General features: G+C 46.8%; 1 protein-coding gene across 2 annotated transcripts in view; it reads left to right on the plus strand.

The window, feature by feature from the left end:
• Positions 1-15,090, plus strand: part of INSR (insulin receptor) — a 160,742-nt gene that overhangs the window by 126,017 nt on the left and 19,635 nt on the right. For both annotated transcript variants that reach the window (XM_037046955.1, XM_037046956.1), the window contains 5 exons: positions 182-456; positions 1,328-1,464; positions 9,251-9,410; positions 13,499-13,601; positions 14,559-14,626. In XM_037046955.1, coding sequence (XP_036902850.1) covers positions 182-456; positions 1,328-1,464; positions 9,251-9,410; positions 13,499-13,601; positions 14,559-14,626 — 743 coding nt within the window. The remainder of the gene's footprint in view (positions 1-181; positions 457-1,327; positions 1,465-9,250; positions 9,411-13,498; positions 13,602-14,558; positions 14,627-15,090) is intronic.

Consider the following 15,090-nt stretch of genomic DNA (forward strand, 5'->3'; position numbering starts at 1 on the left):
AACGCTTCTAAGGACATCTCAAAAGCTGCTCTAGGTTGTAATTCCCAGCAATTTGCACTTTAATTCGCCTGCTCCTTCGAATCCCTGGCTCCACAGCCTTCACTTTAAGCCTGGCCTTCTCCAGGAGCATTTACTTACAGGTGGCGCTGGCCTGACTGTGTGTGTCCTGTTGTCATGACAGGCCATCAAGGAAACGCAGGGCCCTTGGTGAAGAGGGCAATGTGACGACGGCCGTGCCCACAGCCCCCGGTTTCCCCAATACCTCCTCTACCAGCACCCCCACGGACTCGGAGGAGCACCGGCCCTTTGAGAAGGTGGTGAACAAAGAGTCACTGGTCATCTCCGGCCTGCGCCACTTCACTGGCTATCGAATCGAGCTGCAGGCTTGCAACCAAGATGCCCCCGAGGAACGATGCAGCGTGGCAGCCTACGTCAGCGCCAGGACCATGCCCGAAGGTGGGCGGCACCTCACAGGGCTGGGCACCCATGTTGCCCAAGCAGAAGCCCTCTCCCCTCCTTAACATATTTGCCTTTATCATTTGTCATTTACTGTTAGTTTTCCCCAGCCTCATGGAGGTACAGTTGACGTATAACGTCATATAAGTCCTCTAACACAGTGTGCAACATGCTGATTGACCCCCTCGCACGTGCACTCTGATTGAACTGTGTCTGCCACCATGATGGCAATGGACACCCCCGTCAGATCACACTGTTACCGGTTTTGTGTGTGTGTGTGTGTTTGCAGTGAGAACATTTAAGTTCTACACTCTCAGTACACAATACAATACTGCTAACTATAATCACTGTGCTGTACATTATTAATCTCACAAATGGGAGTTTTACCCTTGACCACCATCTCCCCATTTTCCCACCACCCAGCCCCTCGAAGCCAGCAGTGTGCTCTCTGTTCAGCTTTCCCGGATTCTGTGTGTGAGATCACACAGTGTTTATCTCTCTGTGTGACCTATTTCATGTGGCATAATGCTCTCAAGGTCCATCAAGGTTGCCTATTTTATTTTTAGTTACACTGGTCATACAGAGCTGGCATATAAACATGAAAAAATACACACAAGCCATAAGAAAAAATAAGAAATACGTACATGTAGTGGGTTCTCCAGAGACACAGAACTAGTGGAACATAAGACAGACAGACAGACATAGGTATGTGGACAGTCCTGTGAGGTGAGTCTCACGTGTTCTTTCTCCAACAAGGGAAGTGGGATATAGGAGATTATGTAACCAACTCAAGCTCGAAAGTTGCTACGTGGTGAGGTAGGATTTAATCGAAGGTCAAGTCCCTGCCTCTAACAACCACTGCACCTTACAGCCAAGGCAGATGACATTGTTGGCCCTGTGACCCATGAAATCGAGAGCAATGGCGTCCATTTGATGTGGCAGGAGCCCAAGCAGCCCAACGGACTGATTGTGCTTTATGAAGTGAGTTACCGGCGATACGGCGATGAGGTAAGACCCTTGACACCTGGGCAGGAGCCCGCAAGGCTGCTGTTGATACTTCCTCCCTTCCCTCAAATTCTGGCCCAAACACTTCTTTTGTTAGATGCTTCCCAGTTAGGACTCAAAGCCTTGATACGTAACTTTCCAGGGAGGTGGGGCAGAAATTCCAGTCCACAAACTCTGTTCAGTAGTTTCTCATGTTGCTTTTCAGGTCTGCCCGATGAGTTGAACGATAGCGGCCTGCATTTGTCCTTCTGGCATGAGAGCAGACTCATCTCAATTTAAAGGGTTGTCTGAGTCTGGAAATACATAACTAAAAACCGTAATAAGTGACTTTTGTTGGGTGCCTGTCTTTCAGGCATTGTGCAGGGTGAGGGGTGAGCGCCGAGATGCACATGACAGGGGATCTAAGAACAGCAGCCAAGCCACCCTGAGGGCTCACTGTGTGCCGTGCACACGCTGAGGTCTTTACATACAGTATCTCATTTATTGTATTTAATCACATCTGAGAAGTGATTAGAGGCTGTGTTATTTTTAAGGACCACTAAAAAACAAAAAAAGATACTGCCACCTCTAACTGTGAGGTGGCTTTACCTCTAAGATGTGTTCCAATTCTAGAAATGTCAAAATGTGAAGACGATATGCCCCTTGGATCTGATGGAGTGGAGTAAATGCTCAGAATAACTCAGTGAGCTTTGTACTGAGGCTTCTAGAATTTAAGTTGTGTCCAAAGCCATAAGAATAGAGTCAGGATACAAACCCGAGTCTCTCCAGGGTTGGCAGTGGTAGAGGGCCAGCTAGTAAATATGTTCGGCTTTGTGGCCAGTCTCTGTTGCAAATACTCAACTCTGCCATCATAGCATAAAAACCACCATATAAATGATGTATAAATGAATGGGTGTGGCATGTGCCAATAAAGCTTTATTTTTTAATATATTTTATTGATTGTGCTATTATAATTGTCCCATTTTTTCTCTCCTTTATTCCCCTCTGCTCTGCACCCCGCTTCCCACCCGCATTCCCCACCCCCCTCAGTTGATGCCTATGGGTCGTACGTCTAAGTTCTTTGGCTTCTCCGTCTCCTGTACTATTCTTGACTTCTCCCTGTGTATTCTGTACCTACCATTTATGCTTCTTATTCACTCTACCTCTTCCCCCTCCCCACTGATAACCCTCCATGTGGTCTCCATTTCTGTGATTCTGTTCCTATTCTAGTTGTTTGCTTAGTTTGTTTTTGTTTTTATTTATGTTTTTAAGTTCAGTAGTTACTAGTTGTGAGTTTGTTGTCGTTTTACTGTTCATATTTTTGATTATCTTCTTTTTCTTAGATAAGTCCCTTTAACATTTCATAGAATAAGGGCTTGGTGATGATGAACTCCTTTAACTTCATCTTATCTGAGCAGCACTTTATGTGCCCTCCCATTCTAAATGATAGCTTTGCTGGACAGAGTAATCTTGGATGTAGGTCCCTGCCTTTCATGACTTTGAATGCTTCTTTCCAGCCCCTTCTTGCCTGCAAGGTTTCTTTTGAGAAATCAGCTGATATTCTTATGGGAACGCCTTTGTAGATAACTCTCTCCTTTTCTCTCACTGCTTTTAAGATTCTCTCCTCATCTTTAATCTTGGCTAATGTAATTATGATGTGCCTTGTGTGTGTTTCCTTGGGTCCAACTTCTTTGGGACTCTCTGAGCTTCCTGGAAGTCTATTTCCTTTGCCCAATTGGGGAAGTTCTCCATTATTTGTTAAAATAAGTTTTCCATTTCTTGCTCTTCCTCTTCTCCTTCTGGCACCCCTGTGATTCAGATGTTGCAATGTTTCAAGTTGTCCTGGAGGTTCTTAAGTTTCTGCTCAGTTTTTTGAATCCTTGTTTCTTCATTCTGTTCTGGTTGAATGCTTATTTCTTCCTTGTGCTCCAAATCGTTGATTTGAGTCCTGGTTTTTTTCACTGTTGATTCCTTGTATATTTTTCTTTATTTCACTTTACATAGCCTTTACTTCTTCCTGTATTTTACGACCATACTCAGCCATTTCTGTGAGCATCCTGATTACTGGTGTTTTTGACTCTGATAGGTTGGCTATCTCTTCATTGCTTAGTTCTGTGTTTAGAGCTTTGATCTCTTCTTTCATTTGGGCCATATTTTTTTTTGTCTCAGTGTGCCTGTTACATTCTAAGAGACGGAACCTTAGGTATTCACCAGGGCCGGGCAACCCGTGTTGCTGCTTTGTGGTACTGTGTGTGGGGGAGGGGTCAGAGAGGGAATAATGCCACTTGCTTGGCTCTGGGCCCAATTTCAATCACTTCCCCTGCTTCCCACAGCAAATTGGACCCTTCTGATGCTGATTCTCAGGTGGGTGGGCTTGTGTACATTCTAGGATCCAGTGGGTCTCTCCAACAAACTCTCCTGTGAGGCTGGGAGTTTCTCCCACTGCTGCAACCCCCAAGTGTTTTTACAGTCAGAGGTTTTGAGGCTTTATTTGCCTGGTGCTGGAACTCTGGGTTTCGTGGTCTGCATGGCTCCCCAGTTGTTCCTCCCAGTTTATCTGCATGCAAATGTAGGACTGCCCGGTCCTCCAGCTGCTACCTTGCCCACCTGGTCATCCAGTCACTGCCTTGGCTGCCCATCTCCACCCCTCCTAGCAGTCCAGGTGAATGTTTTTTCTTTAACTCCTTGGTTGTTGGGCTTCCATACAGTTCAATTTTCTGGTAATTGTGGTTGTTTTTTGTTTTTAAATTTGTTGTTGTCCTTCTTTTGCTTGTCAGAAAAGGAGGCAAAGTGTATCTACTTACTCCTCCATCTTGGTCAGAAGTCCCAATAAAACTTTATTTACAAAAGCAAGCAGTGGGCCAGATATAGCTTGTGGGCCATAGTTTGCCAGTACCTGGAACTGCCTGATTTTCTTGGACCTTTGGTGATTCTGTAACCAGGTGAGCATAGTATGGCTTCCCCAAGCCAGAAAGAACAGGTGGGCTTCCCACTGTTGACCCCTCCTGGGACCACCTCTACTCTTGGTGCCCCAATATTCAGCTTTGACAATGATTTAAAACTGAAATCATCAAACTACAGGCCTGTGGTCAGAATCTGGCCTGAGGCCTGTTTTTATACAGCTGCAGAGGGTTGTAAAAAGAAATGAAGAAGAATGTGCTCAGTGTGAGTACAGTGGCCAACCCAGCATCAGTGCAGGAGGGGCCTCTCAGGGTTGCAGACAGAGAGGCATGACTCATGGAGGGTCATTGTTGCCAGACTTGTTAGTATCTTAACCTGTGTATGTTAATCCCATCTGTCCCAAAGAAATAATTCAGAATGAGGGGGGGATAAAAACTTTATTGATAAGATTTTCATCTGCAGCAAAAAGTGCACACATACAAGATGTATGTCTGTTGGAAATGGATACATAGAAAATGGTATATCCAAAAAACAGGTGGATGCACAGGTATTTATTTATTTGTTTTAATTCTCACCTAAGGACATGCTTACTGATTTTTACAGAAAGAGAGAAACAGCAGGAGAGAGAGAGGGAGGGAGAGAAACATTGATGTGAGAGAGAAATGGAACAGAAGACAGTGTCTGTTCTCATGCCAGTCATAGGCTGCTTTGATAACAGTGGCCTTGTAATATAGTTTGATGTCAGATATTGTGATCCCTCCTACTTTGTTCTTCCTTCTCAAAATTGCTGTGTCTATTCAGGGTCGTTTATAGTTTCATATAAATTTTTGAAATGTTTGCTCTATGTCTGTAAAATATGTCATTGGTATTTTAATAGGAATTGTGTTGAATCTGTAAGTTGCTTTGGATAGAATGGACATTTTGATGATACTAATTCTTCCAATCCATGAACATGGTACATGCTTCCATTTGTTTGTGCCTTCCTTAGTTCCTTTCTTCACTATCGTGTAGTTTTCTGAGTACAGGTCTTTTCCATCCTTGGTTAGGTTTATTCTTAGGTACTTTATTTTTCTTGTTGCTCTAGCAAATGGGATTTTCCCCCTAATTTTTGTTTCTGATATTTTGTTGTTAGTATACAAAAATGCCTTCGATTTCTGGATGTTGACTTTGCATCCCATTGGTCAGTCAAATTCACTTACTAGGTTGAGTAGTTCTTTGGTGGAGTCTGTAGGGTTTTCTATGCACACTGTCATGTCATCTGCAAACACTGCCAGTTTCGCTTCCTCCTTTCCAATTTGGATGCCTTCTATTTCTTGTTCTTGTCCAATTGCTGTGGCTAGGACTTCCAACATGTTGAATAGCAGTGGTGAAAGTGGGCATCCTTGTCTTGTTCCTGATCTTAGTGTGAAAGCTTTAAGTTTTTGCCCACTGAGCATGACGTTGGCTGTAGGATTCTCGTATATGGCCTTTACTATGTTAAGAAATGCTCCCTCTACTTCTACTTTGCTGAGTGTTTTTTTCAAAAATGGGTGCTGTACTTTATCAAATGCCTTTTCTACATCTCTTGATGTGATCATGTAATTTGTCTTTCCTTTTGTTTATGTGGTGTATCACATTTATTGATTTGCGAATATCGTGCCATCCTTGCATCCCTGGGGGGAATCCCACTTGATCGTGGTGTATGATCTTTCTAATGTATTACTGGATGTGGTTTGCCGATAGTTTGTTGAGTATTTTTACATTTATGTTCATCAGTGATAGTGGCCTGAAGCTTTCTTTCTTTGTTGTGTCTTTATCTGGGTCGGGGATTAGGAAGATAACCGGCCTCATAAAAAAGGTTTGGGAGTCTTCCCTCTTTTTGGATTTTTTGGAATAGTTTAAGAAGGATTGGGGTTCACTCTTTCTTAAATGTAAAATTGTCCTATGAAGCCATCTGGCTCAGGCCTTTGGTGTGCCAGGAGTTTTCTTTATTATTGCTTCAAATTTACTAGCTTCTATCAGTCTTCAGGCTTTCTCCTTCTTCTTGGTTCAGTTTTGGAAAATTATGTTTCTAGGGGCTGTCCATTTCATCCAGGTTTTCAATTCTTGGCATATAGTTGTTTGTGGTGATTTCTTACAGTACTTTGTGTTTCTGTTGTATCCATTGTCATTTTTTCTCTTTTGTTTCTGATCTTGTTTATTTGGGTCTTCTCTTTTTTCTTGATGCGTCTGGATTAAGGCTTGTCGATTTTTTTATCTTTTCAAAGAACCAGCTCCTGGATTTATGGATCCTTTGAATTGTTCTTTTAGTTTCTCTGTTGTTTAATTCTGCACTGATATTATTTCCTTCCTTCTACTCCCTCTGGGCTTTGTTTGTTGTTGTTCTTCCAGTTCTTGTAGTTGTAGGGTCATGTTGTTTATTTGAAATATTTCTCTTTTTAAGGTAAACTCGTGATGCTGTGCACTTCCCCGTCAGGACCCCCTTCACTGTGCCTTACAGATTTCAGACTGTTGTGGGTTCATTTTCATTTGTTTCCAGAATTTTTTATTTTTCCTTGATCTCAGTATTAACGCATTCATTATTTAATATTATACTGTTCAGTCTACATCAATTTGAATGTTTTTGAGTTTTAGTCTTGAGGTTGGTGTCCAATTTCAGGCCCTTGTGGTCCAGGAAAATGCTCAATGTGATTTCAATTTTCTTGAATACATTGAGGCTTGTTTTGCATCCTATCCTGTGGTCTGTCTTTGAAAATGTTTCATGTGCATTTGAAAAGAATGTGTATTTTGCTTCTTTGGGATGAAGGGCTCAATATGTATCCATTAGGTCCATTTGCTCTAGGACGTGGTTCAGAGCTTTGTATCCTTGTTGATGTTTTGTTTGGAAGATGTTTCCATTGTTGACAGTGGGAGTTAAAATTTCCTTCTATAAGTGTGTTGCTGTCTATATATTTCTTGAAGTCCTACAAGATTTTCTTAGTATATTTGGGTGCTATAATCTTGGTTGCATATACATTTACAATGTTTATGTCTTTTTGGTGGATTCGTCCCTTGAGTATTATGAAGTGTCCTTCTCTGTCTCTTTTTATGGCCTTTGTTTTGAAGTCTGTTTTGTCTGACATGAGTATTGCTACCCCGGCTTTTTTTTCCTGTCTATTTGCTTGGAATATTTTTTTTCAACCCTTCACTTTCAGTCCGTGTGGGTCTTTGGTCCTGAGGTGGGATTTTTATAGGCAGTATATGTGTAGGTCATTGTGTGCCCCCTATTGGGGACCTGGCCTGCAACCCAGACATGTGCCCTGACTGGGAATCGAACCCGTGACCCTTTGGTTTGCAGGCCGGCACTCAATCCACTGAGCCATACCAGCCAGGGCACACAATTCTTGCCAGCTTTTACAAAAACCTTTTGGTGTCTGTAGGGAAAGCTGTGTCCGGTTCTAGTTCAGGGGTGTCAAACTTGTTTTCACCAGGGGCCACATCGCCCTCGCGGTTGCCTTCAAACTACCGAATGTAATTTTAGGACTGTATAATTGTAACTGTTCCTTAGCTGTTTGGAGTTAAAGTTACATTCAGCCCTTTAAAGACAACAGTGAAGCTGACGTGGCCCTCAGTGAAAATGAGTTTGACACCCCTGTTCTAGTTCCTTTCATCATGCGCCCTTCTCATCCGCACCCTTGCCATTGGGCGAGTGACTGAGGTTGTGGGGGAGGTGTCCCCTTTGTCCTGGAGAGCTGCTGCCTTTCGTTGCTATATTTGCTTATTTGTCCCTTTCTGCCTGGTGACTCATCCTTCTTGGAAGAACCTTTGGAGCGGAGCTCGCTGCCTGCTCTGTTTTCTGGCTGCTCGTGTCACATGATGAACACGGGAGTCTTTACGTTTCCTTCGCTGCCCCTGAGACTTTCCAGGCCAGTTCTCTGCCTGCGCTATGAGCCTGAAGTCATGTTGGAAAGTTCTCACAGTCCGGCCCTGAGCGCATCACACCTCCCCTAATCAGCTCTGGGTTTACCTCTGTACATGTGTCTATCACTGGGGCGTGCATGCTTATCATCTCTTTTCAGACATGTAGGTAGGTCCCCAGTGTTTTAGTGGTGGGAAGAAAGGTGCAAAGGGAAGGGAGGGAGGGAGGGGAATTTCAATTTATTCTCAAGACACTAAAGCCCATGTATCCATTTGGTTCTAATGAGGTAGAGGCCAGCAGGTATAAGGTAAAGGTCTAATATGTGATTTTGGTGGTGTGGGTCACTTCTTTCCTGCCCTTCTGGGACTTTCTGGAGGCCAGGTGGAAATATCCCTCAGTGGTTGCAAGAAGTTTTGGAAGCAGACGGTTCGGGGCTGAAAGGCTGGCCCTGTCCTTACCACGTATCATTTCACTGCCTCAGCCACGCGCATGCCCGAGTTCATGCAGCCCATGGGCTCAGAACAGCTTCTGCTGCTCTACGTGGTTGGGGAACCATGGGAAGAAGAAGGGCATTGCAGGTGCAGGTCAATGACGTGGAGTTCAGCGCTCCGCCCCCACCGTGCCCATAGACACACGGCAATGCCTGTTTGTTTACAGATGTTACACATTGGGGGTTGGTTCCTGGCTGTTTTTGCTGCTTTTGACGGCAAGGTTGAGTTGATGACAATGACCACCTGTCCCCTCAAAGCTAAAAATATTTCCTGCCTGGCCCTTTACAACAGAAGTTCACCGACTCTGTCTGGGGCCTCACTTTCCTCACCTCTGAGGAGAGACTAAGCCGCGGGGATGCGAGGGTTAAATGTGGTGACCCAGGCTAGATGGCCGGCTCTGGTCAAGGAAGGTGGCCTGTCACTGACAGTGAGAACTCCCTGTGTGTCATTTCTGAGCAGACCCCGTCTGTGACAGTCTCCCCCAGGCCGCACACACAAGTGCAGGAAGCACAGCCCCCACCCCTCCCCTCCTGTCTTCCAGGAGCTGCACCAGTGCGTCTCCCGCAGGAGTTTTGCCCTGGAGCGGGGCTGCAGGCTGCGTGGGCTGCTGCCAGGGAATTACAGCGTGCGAATACGGGCCACCTCCCTGGCGGGCAACGGCTCCTGGACAGAAACCACCTATTTTTACATGACGGACTATGGTGAGTCTGCATGGCAGCTTGGACGAGCTAGGTCTGTGCTTGCTGCTGGGAACATTTCAGAGAATGGTGGGGGGAGGTTGGAAGCTAGGCCTGCTGGCCCTGGACTTGACCTCTGGCTACACCAGTGGCTGCTGTGTGACTGGGGTGAGGTGCTTGCCCTCTCTGAGCTTGTACTTCCTCATTTGTCTGTGGGGGTAATAGTAGGACCACGTCTGGAGGTGAAGGGAGGTTTCGATGTCATCATGGAGGTCATGTGGCCTAGAACAGGACAAGACTTAGAAGCACATCAGCCCCTTTGAACTGGTATTTCAATCTCTGGTATTAGATGGGCCATGTCCTCCCATGGAGGATGCTCTCGATGTTCACGCTGTAAGTGCTGCCCCTGGGCCAGCGGGACACACTGCACAGCAGGGTGGGCAGGGGTGGGGAAGGCAGAGCTGGTCAGGGAGTGCTTCCTGGAGCCAGTGCCCAGCTGGCCGAGACCTGAAGAATATACAAGTCAGGGCAAAAGAGGACGTTTAGTCTGGCATGTGGCCGGAGCCGAGACTCTGGGATGAGAAACAGACAGACAGCTTGGATGGAGGGGAGGCTCTGGACCAGGGGGAGGAACAGGGGCTTGGTGGGGAGGGGTGAGGTATGGCTTCTGCTTGGCTGGATGGATGCCCGAGACCTGGCACGATGGGAGTGTGCAGAGTGGGGGTTATTCTTGCCAAGGTAGCTCTGCTCGGGGTCAGGACCAGGATGAGAGTTTTGACCCCAGCTGGGTGTCCTGCACCATGCTTTGGACGATGCCCACTGGGGTCACCACAGAACCCACCAGGGCAAGAGCACAGCTGCCAATGAGACCGCTCTCACCGAGATGCCAGGTCCAAGTTTGGGGGTTTTCCAGGCCACCTGCACTTCTGTCCAACTGGCCACAAATTTGGGGATTCCCATGACCCTTTCTCTTATGTCATGTCTGTTAGATCATTTGCTAGAATGGCCCGCAGAACTTAGGAAAGTAGGAAAGTGCTGTAATCACAAAGACAGTTTTACTTTAAAGGGTGTAAGTCAGGACCACTACAGTGAAGAGACACACAGGACAAGGGCCAGGAGGGCGACAAGATACCTTGTGTCGCCCTCTTGACATGTAGATGTGTCCATCCTCTCAGCTTGCCGTCAGGAGTTTTTATTGGGGTTTTACTACCTAGGTGTGGTTGATCGAATCATTGGCCACATGACTGAACTGAATCTTGAGCCCTGCCCCTCTCTGGAGGGCAGGCTGGCTGGAAACGCCCCAACCCCGGTCCTCCGGTCACATGCTTGCTCTTCTGGCGACCGGCCCCATCCCGAGTCGCCTCACCTCCTGACATGAACTCAGATGTCTTCCAAGAGGCTCATCAATAACAAAGACACTCCTACTACTCAGAGTGTCCAAGATTTGGAGTCTCTCTCCAAGAAGCAGGGACACCATGGATGAAATTCAAAGGAAAATACTCTCAGAGTGGGAAAGGTGTTTAAACACATGGACAAAAAGTTAACACCCTGAACACAGAAGGAAGGTAGAGCTGACTCCTGAACTGCACAGGTCTGTGTACACGCAGATCTTTTAAAAAGAGAGCAATGTGTTTTCTCTTCCTCGTGGTTTTCTTATTAATGTTTTCTTTTCTCTAGCTCACTGTATTGTAAGAATACGGTGTATGATATGTAGAACGCACCAAGTATAGGCTATTAGCAGTTGAGTTTTGGGGGAGTCAAAAGTTAAATGCAGATTTCAACTGTGGGGGGTGTTGGAGGCCCAACTCCGGTGTTGTTCAAGGGTCACTTATCTGTTATATGAGTAAAAGGCAAATGTCCTAACATCGAAAATAAGCAAAGAATGTAGAAAGCCCATGTAAAAATAAATAGAAAACATAAGGAAGAATGTCCAACCTCACGTAAAATCACACTAAAAAAGAAAAATGCAGATTAGAACAAGTTGTAATTTTCAATTTATCAAACTGGCAAAGTTTTTGTTGATTTCTTTTTTGTAATTACAATGCTTAGTGCTGTCCAAGAGTTCAGACACATGGGATATTTTTTCTTACGGTTGGTCGGTGCTAAAATGTAGTATTTAATGCACCTACATAATGTGCATTAGAAACCTTATCAGAGATCTCTTACTATTTGAGCCCACAACCCTTATTCTAGAAATGTATCCCAAGGAAAAAGTCAGACATGCTTTAAAAAGATACATTTTCGAGGAAACCCAGCACAGTGTCACTCACAATGGCCCAGAGCCCGGGCAGTTCAGTCGCACTTCAGGGGACCAGCGGCCCTTGCACATGGCCAGGCAAGGGGCACGGCCCCCCAGCACCGTCAGAAATCCCTGCGTAACTTTCACCTCCCCAAAAACTCAACTAGTAATCTGCTGTGAACAGGAAGTCTTACTGATAACATAAACGGTCGGCAAACACATTTTGTATGTCCTATGTATTATATACTGTATTCTCACAATAAAGTGAGCTAGGAAAAGAAAATGTTGAGAAAATACATTTACAGTACTGTGTATTTATTGAAAACAGTCTACGTATAAGAGGACCCATGCAGTTCAAACCTGTGTTGCTCAAAGGTCAACTATACTCTTAAAGATATTCTTTATCATATGACAAGGAGGGAAGCAAGGCACCAGGGTGCAGAACTGAAGGAGGCACTTTCTCGCAGGGGCTGCCCCTGCCCTTGCATGACCCAAAGCAAGAGCTGCTTTCTTTCGGATTTTGCACCCAGGGGACCTCCCTTTTGTGAGTATAGTTTTGGCTGCCACTGGAAGCTGAGGAGCGAGCAGGACTGTAGGGTCTGGGAAGCAGAGATGGGGGCGCATCGTGCTGAGTCCTAACCACTTGGTCGCCTCCAGGTTTCCTGCTCTTTAGGAAAAAGGGAGGGGAGGAGAAACGTTTACACACCGGCACACACACAGCTGCACGTGACTACACCCTTTCCATTTCCCGAGTCACATTCGATCACTAAACTTTTGTGGAGACCTTCAGCCGGCCAGGAGCCTCTGGAGGCAGCTCTGACGGTTTGCTCTCCACTGGAGAGCTACAGGAGGGTGAGACATCTCAGGCTGGTGTTGGCCCCCAGAGGCAACGCGGGGCATTGGGCATTGGTCAGAGCCCACTCCGATGGCTGGGGTCAAACATGGGCCGTTCTGTGGGTCAGTTCTGGGACTGTGGGCAGGACCTCTCCCGTCCCTGCCAACTGCCATTAGTCGGAGCACCTTTCGCCTTGGCTTATGGGACAGTTAAATAAGATTGCCACGCAAAGCACTTCAAACAGGGCCTAGCTGTTAGTGAGTATTGAGTAAACTGCTATTATTAAAAGGCCGGGAGGACCAGATTCCTTCTCTGGTTTTTCCAAACCCATTTTCTTCCTAGGCTTGGAAGATTTGGAGACATGAGCATGTTAACAATCTCAGACAACTCGGCCTTGTACCTGAATTTAAAAAATAAAGGCCGCGTAATGTTTCTTCAGCTACGTAGTCAAACGGGTTCTTTGGGGGATGTGCACTTTATTTTGCGTGGTGTTCTTCCAAGGTTCATGGGCCAGCCATCCAGTGGGGAGGGGCAGGACCTTCCAGGGCACACAGGGCACTTCCTGGTGGATTTGTCATCCGTCAGGGCTGCTGTTCTGAATCGAGGCAGGCTGTTTAATTTGCAGGGCTCAGAACAAAATGAAAATTCAGGGCCCTTGTTTTAAAATTAAGTCTTTCAAGATAGTGACTGTGGACTATTAAACTCAAAGCACAGTCCTCTGAGTGTGGGGCTGTGGGTGGCGTCCGGGTGGCATGGCTGGGAAGCTGGCCCTGGGTGGGAAGAGAGGGCTGGCAGCCAGCAGTGGAACAGGGGTCAGGGTGTGCTTCCGGAATACTGACCTCTGAGCCTGCTGCCCAGCCCCAAGGAGCCAAGTGGTGTTTCAGGACTGCTGGGAAATAGGTTCCAGGAGACCAGCAGACAACCTCAGGGGCAAAAGGTGGGAGAAAAGTGTGTGTGGCCCACCTTTATCTTTGTAGATGCGGCTTATGATGTGAACACATTTTGATACAAAACATGTGTTTTCTTGTTGTATTTCAGTAGTCCCCTCACCAGATATTGCAAAAATTATCATCGGCCCCCTCATCTTTGTCTTCCTCTTCAGTGTCGTGATTGGGAGCATTTACCTGTTCCTGAGAAAGAGGTCAGTGCAGCGGTGGGTGGGGAACAACTGGCTCTGCAGAAAAATCACACCTAGAGAGATGCGTAGGCGTAGATACGGCTGTATCTAAGTAGCACACACTTTCCAGCTGTGATCGTAAGGCGATAATTCCATCCAGTTTGTTGTGATTTTCCTCACCAAGTGCTTCCATTGATTTTTCCCCTGAACCTTTGTGTCTGTAGCCAGCCTCTGGTTGCTGATAGACGAGTGTCCGTTTTGTGTTGAAGAGCCAGAAATGGAAAGAGGCGCACATGTTCGTCCATCACAGGAGCGGCTTTGCGGAACGGCTGTGTAGTAATCCCTAGATACTTAATATTTGCCCAGTGTTCCGTGCCATTTGCAACATCATGGCTACAGATGACATGTTTAAGTTTATTCTGCATTATTATTTTTTCTGTCACTTTGTCAAACCCAGACAAACAACAGAACAGGAAATCCAGTCTTAGTTTGTAGTGTCTGCCTATTTCCATGGTATGAAGACTCCCACCATGATCAGTTCCAAGCTACAGACATGACGCCCCTGGGTGCGGAGCTGGGAGGGGTGTGCAGGGGCCCCGACCTGTGGCCTCGCTGCCAAGTGTGTGCAGCGCCCGTGAGAAGCCAGGCGATGCGGGCACCCTGCGGAGCGCTGAGCGAAGTGAGGGGTAGTATGCTAATGAGGAAGTGGTGAGTTTCGAATGGCGTCATCTTTGCTTTTAAAGTAACTTATTTAATTGTAAGCCTATCTAATTTATTTTTGAATGATGGTTTATTTAAAAACTGGCTTGCAAGTTCCCCAAACTTTCACAGTTGTTTCTCGTGAGCTGGGACGAGATGGCCCCCAGAAAAGCACTGGGACGCGGGTGCTGTTGCCGTTGCTGCCTGCACTGGGGAGGCCTGCAGGGACCCGCGAAGGCCTGGGGGAACCTCAGCCGGAATTCCTCCCTTTTTCTTTTCCAGGCAGCCGGATGGGCCGCTGGGACCGCTATATGCTTCTTCAAACCCTGAGTACCTCAGTGCCAGTGATGGTGAGTGCCATCCTCTTACCTGTGGGTGGCCAGAATCCTACTGTCCGGTTTCCTTCGCCACCATTGTCAAGTGAACGCCAAGGGCTGACACCCCAAGAGGCTGAGACCAGCCCTCTTGTTCACTGGAGCTGAAGACCTGCCCCTTGCTGCAGAACCCCCTCACGGGAGCAGCCATAGACACCTGCTGACTGGCACCTGTGTGGATGGGTTGGTCCAGCTGTTGTGGGACCCGTGGGCTGGGCTGGGCTAGGAGGCTGAGAACCTGGTGCCCAGCTGTGGGGGTGTGGACCTTGAGGCCTGTGCCAGACAGAGTGCTGAGGGTCAGAGCTGGAAAGCTGTGTCTGAACTTGGTGCCCAAGCCAGGAGGTGGGATTTGGAAGCCAAAATGGGAGATTGTGGATCGGTAAGATGAGAAGCAGGGACAAGATCGAACAGGTGGGAGGCAGTGTGGGTGCCAGGGACAC

The sequence above is a fragment of the Sturnira hondurensis genome, unplaced genomic scaffold (assembly GCF_014824575.4).
Source record: "Sturnira hondurensis isolate 20B ecotype Veracruz unplaced genomic scaffold, ASM1482457v3 Scaffold0005329, whole genome shotgun sequence".
Classification (NCBI taxonomy): Eukaryota; Metazoa; Chordata; class Mammalia; order Chiroptera; family Phyllostomidae; genus Sturnira; species Sturnira hondurensis.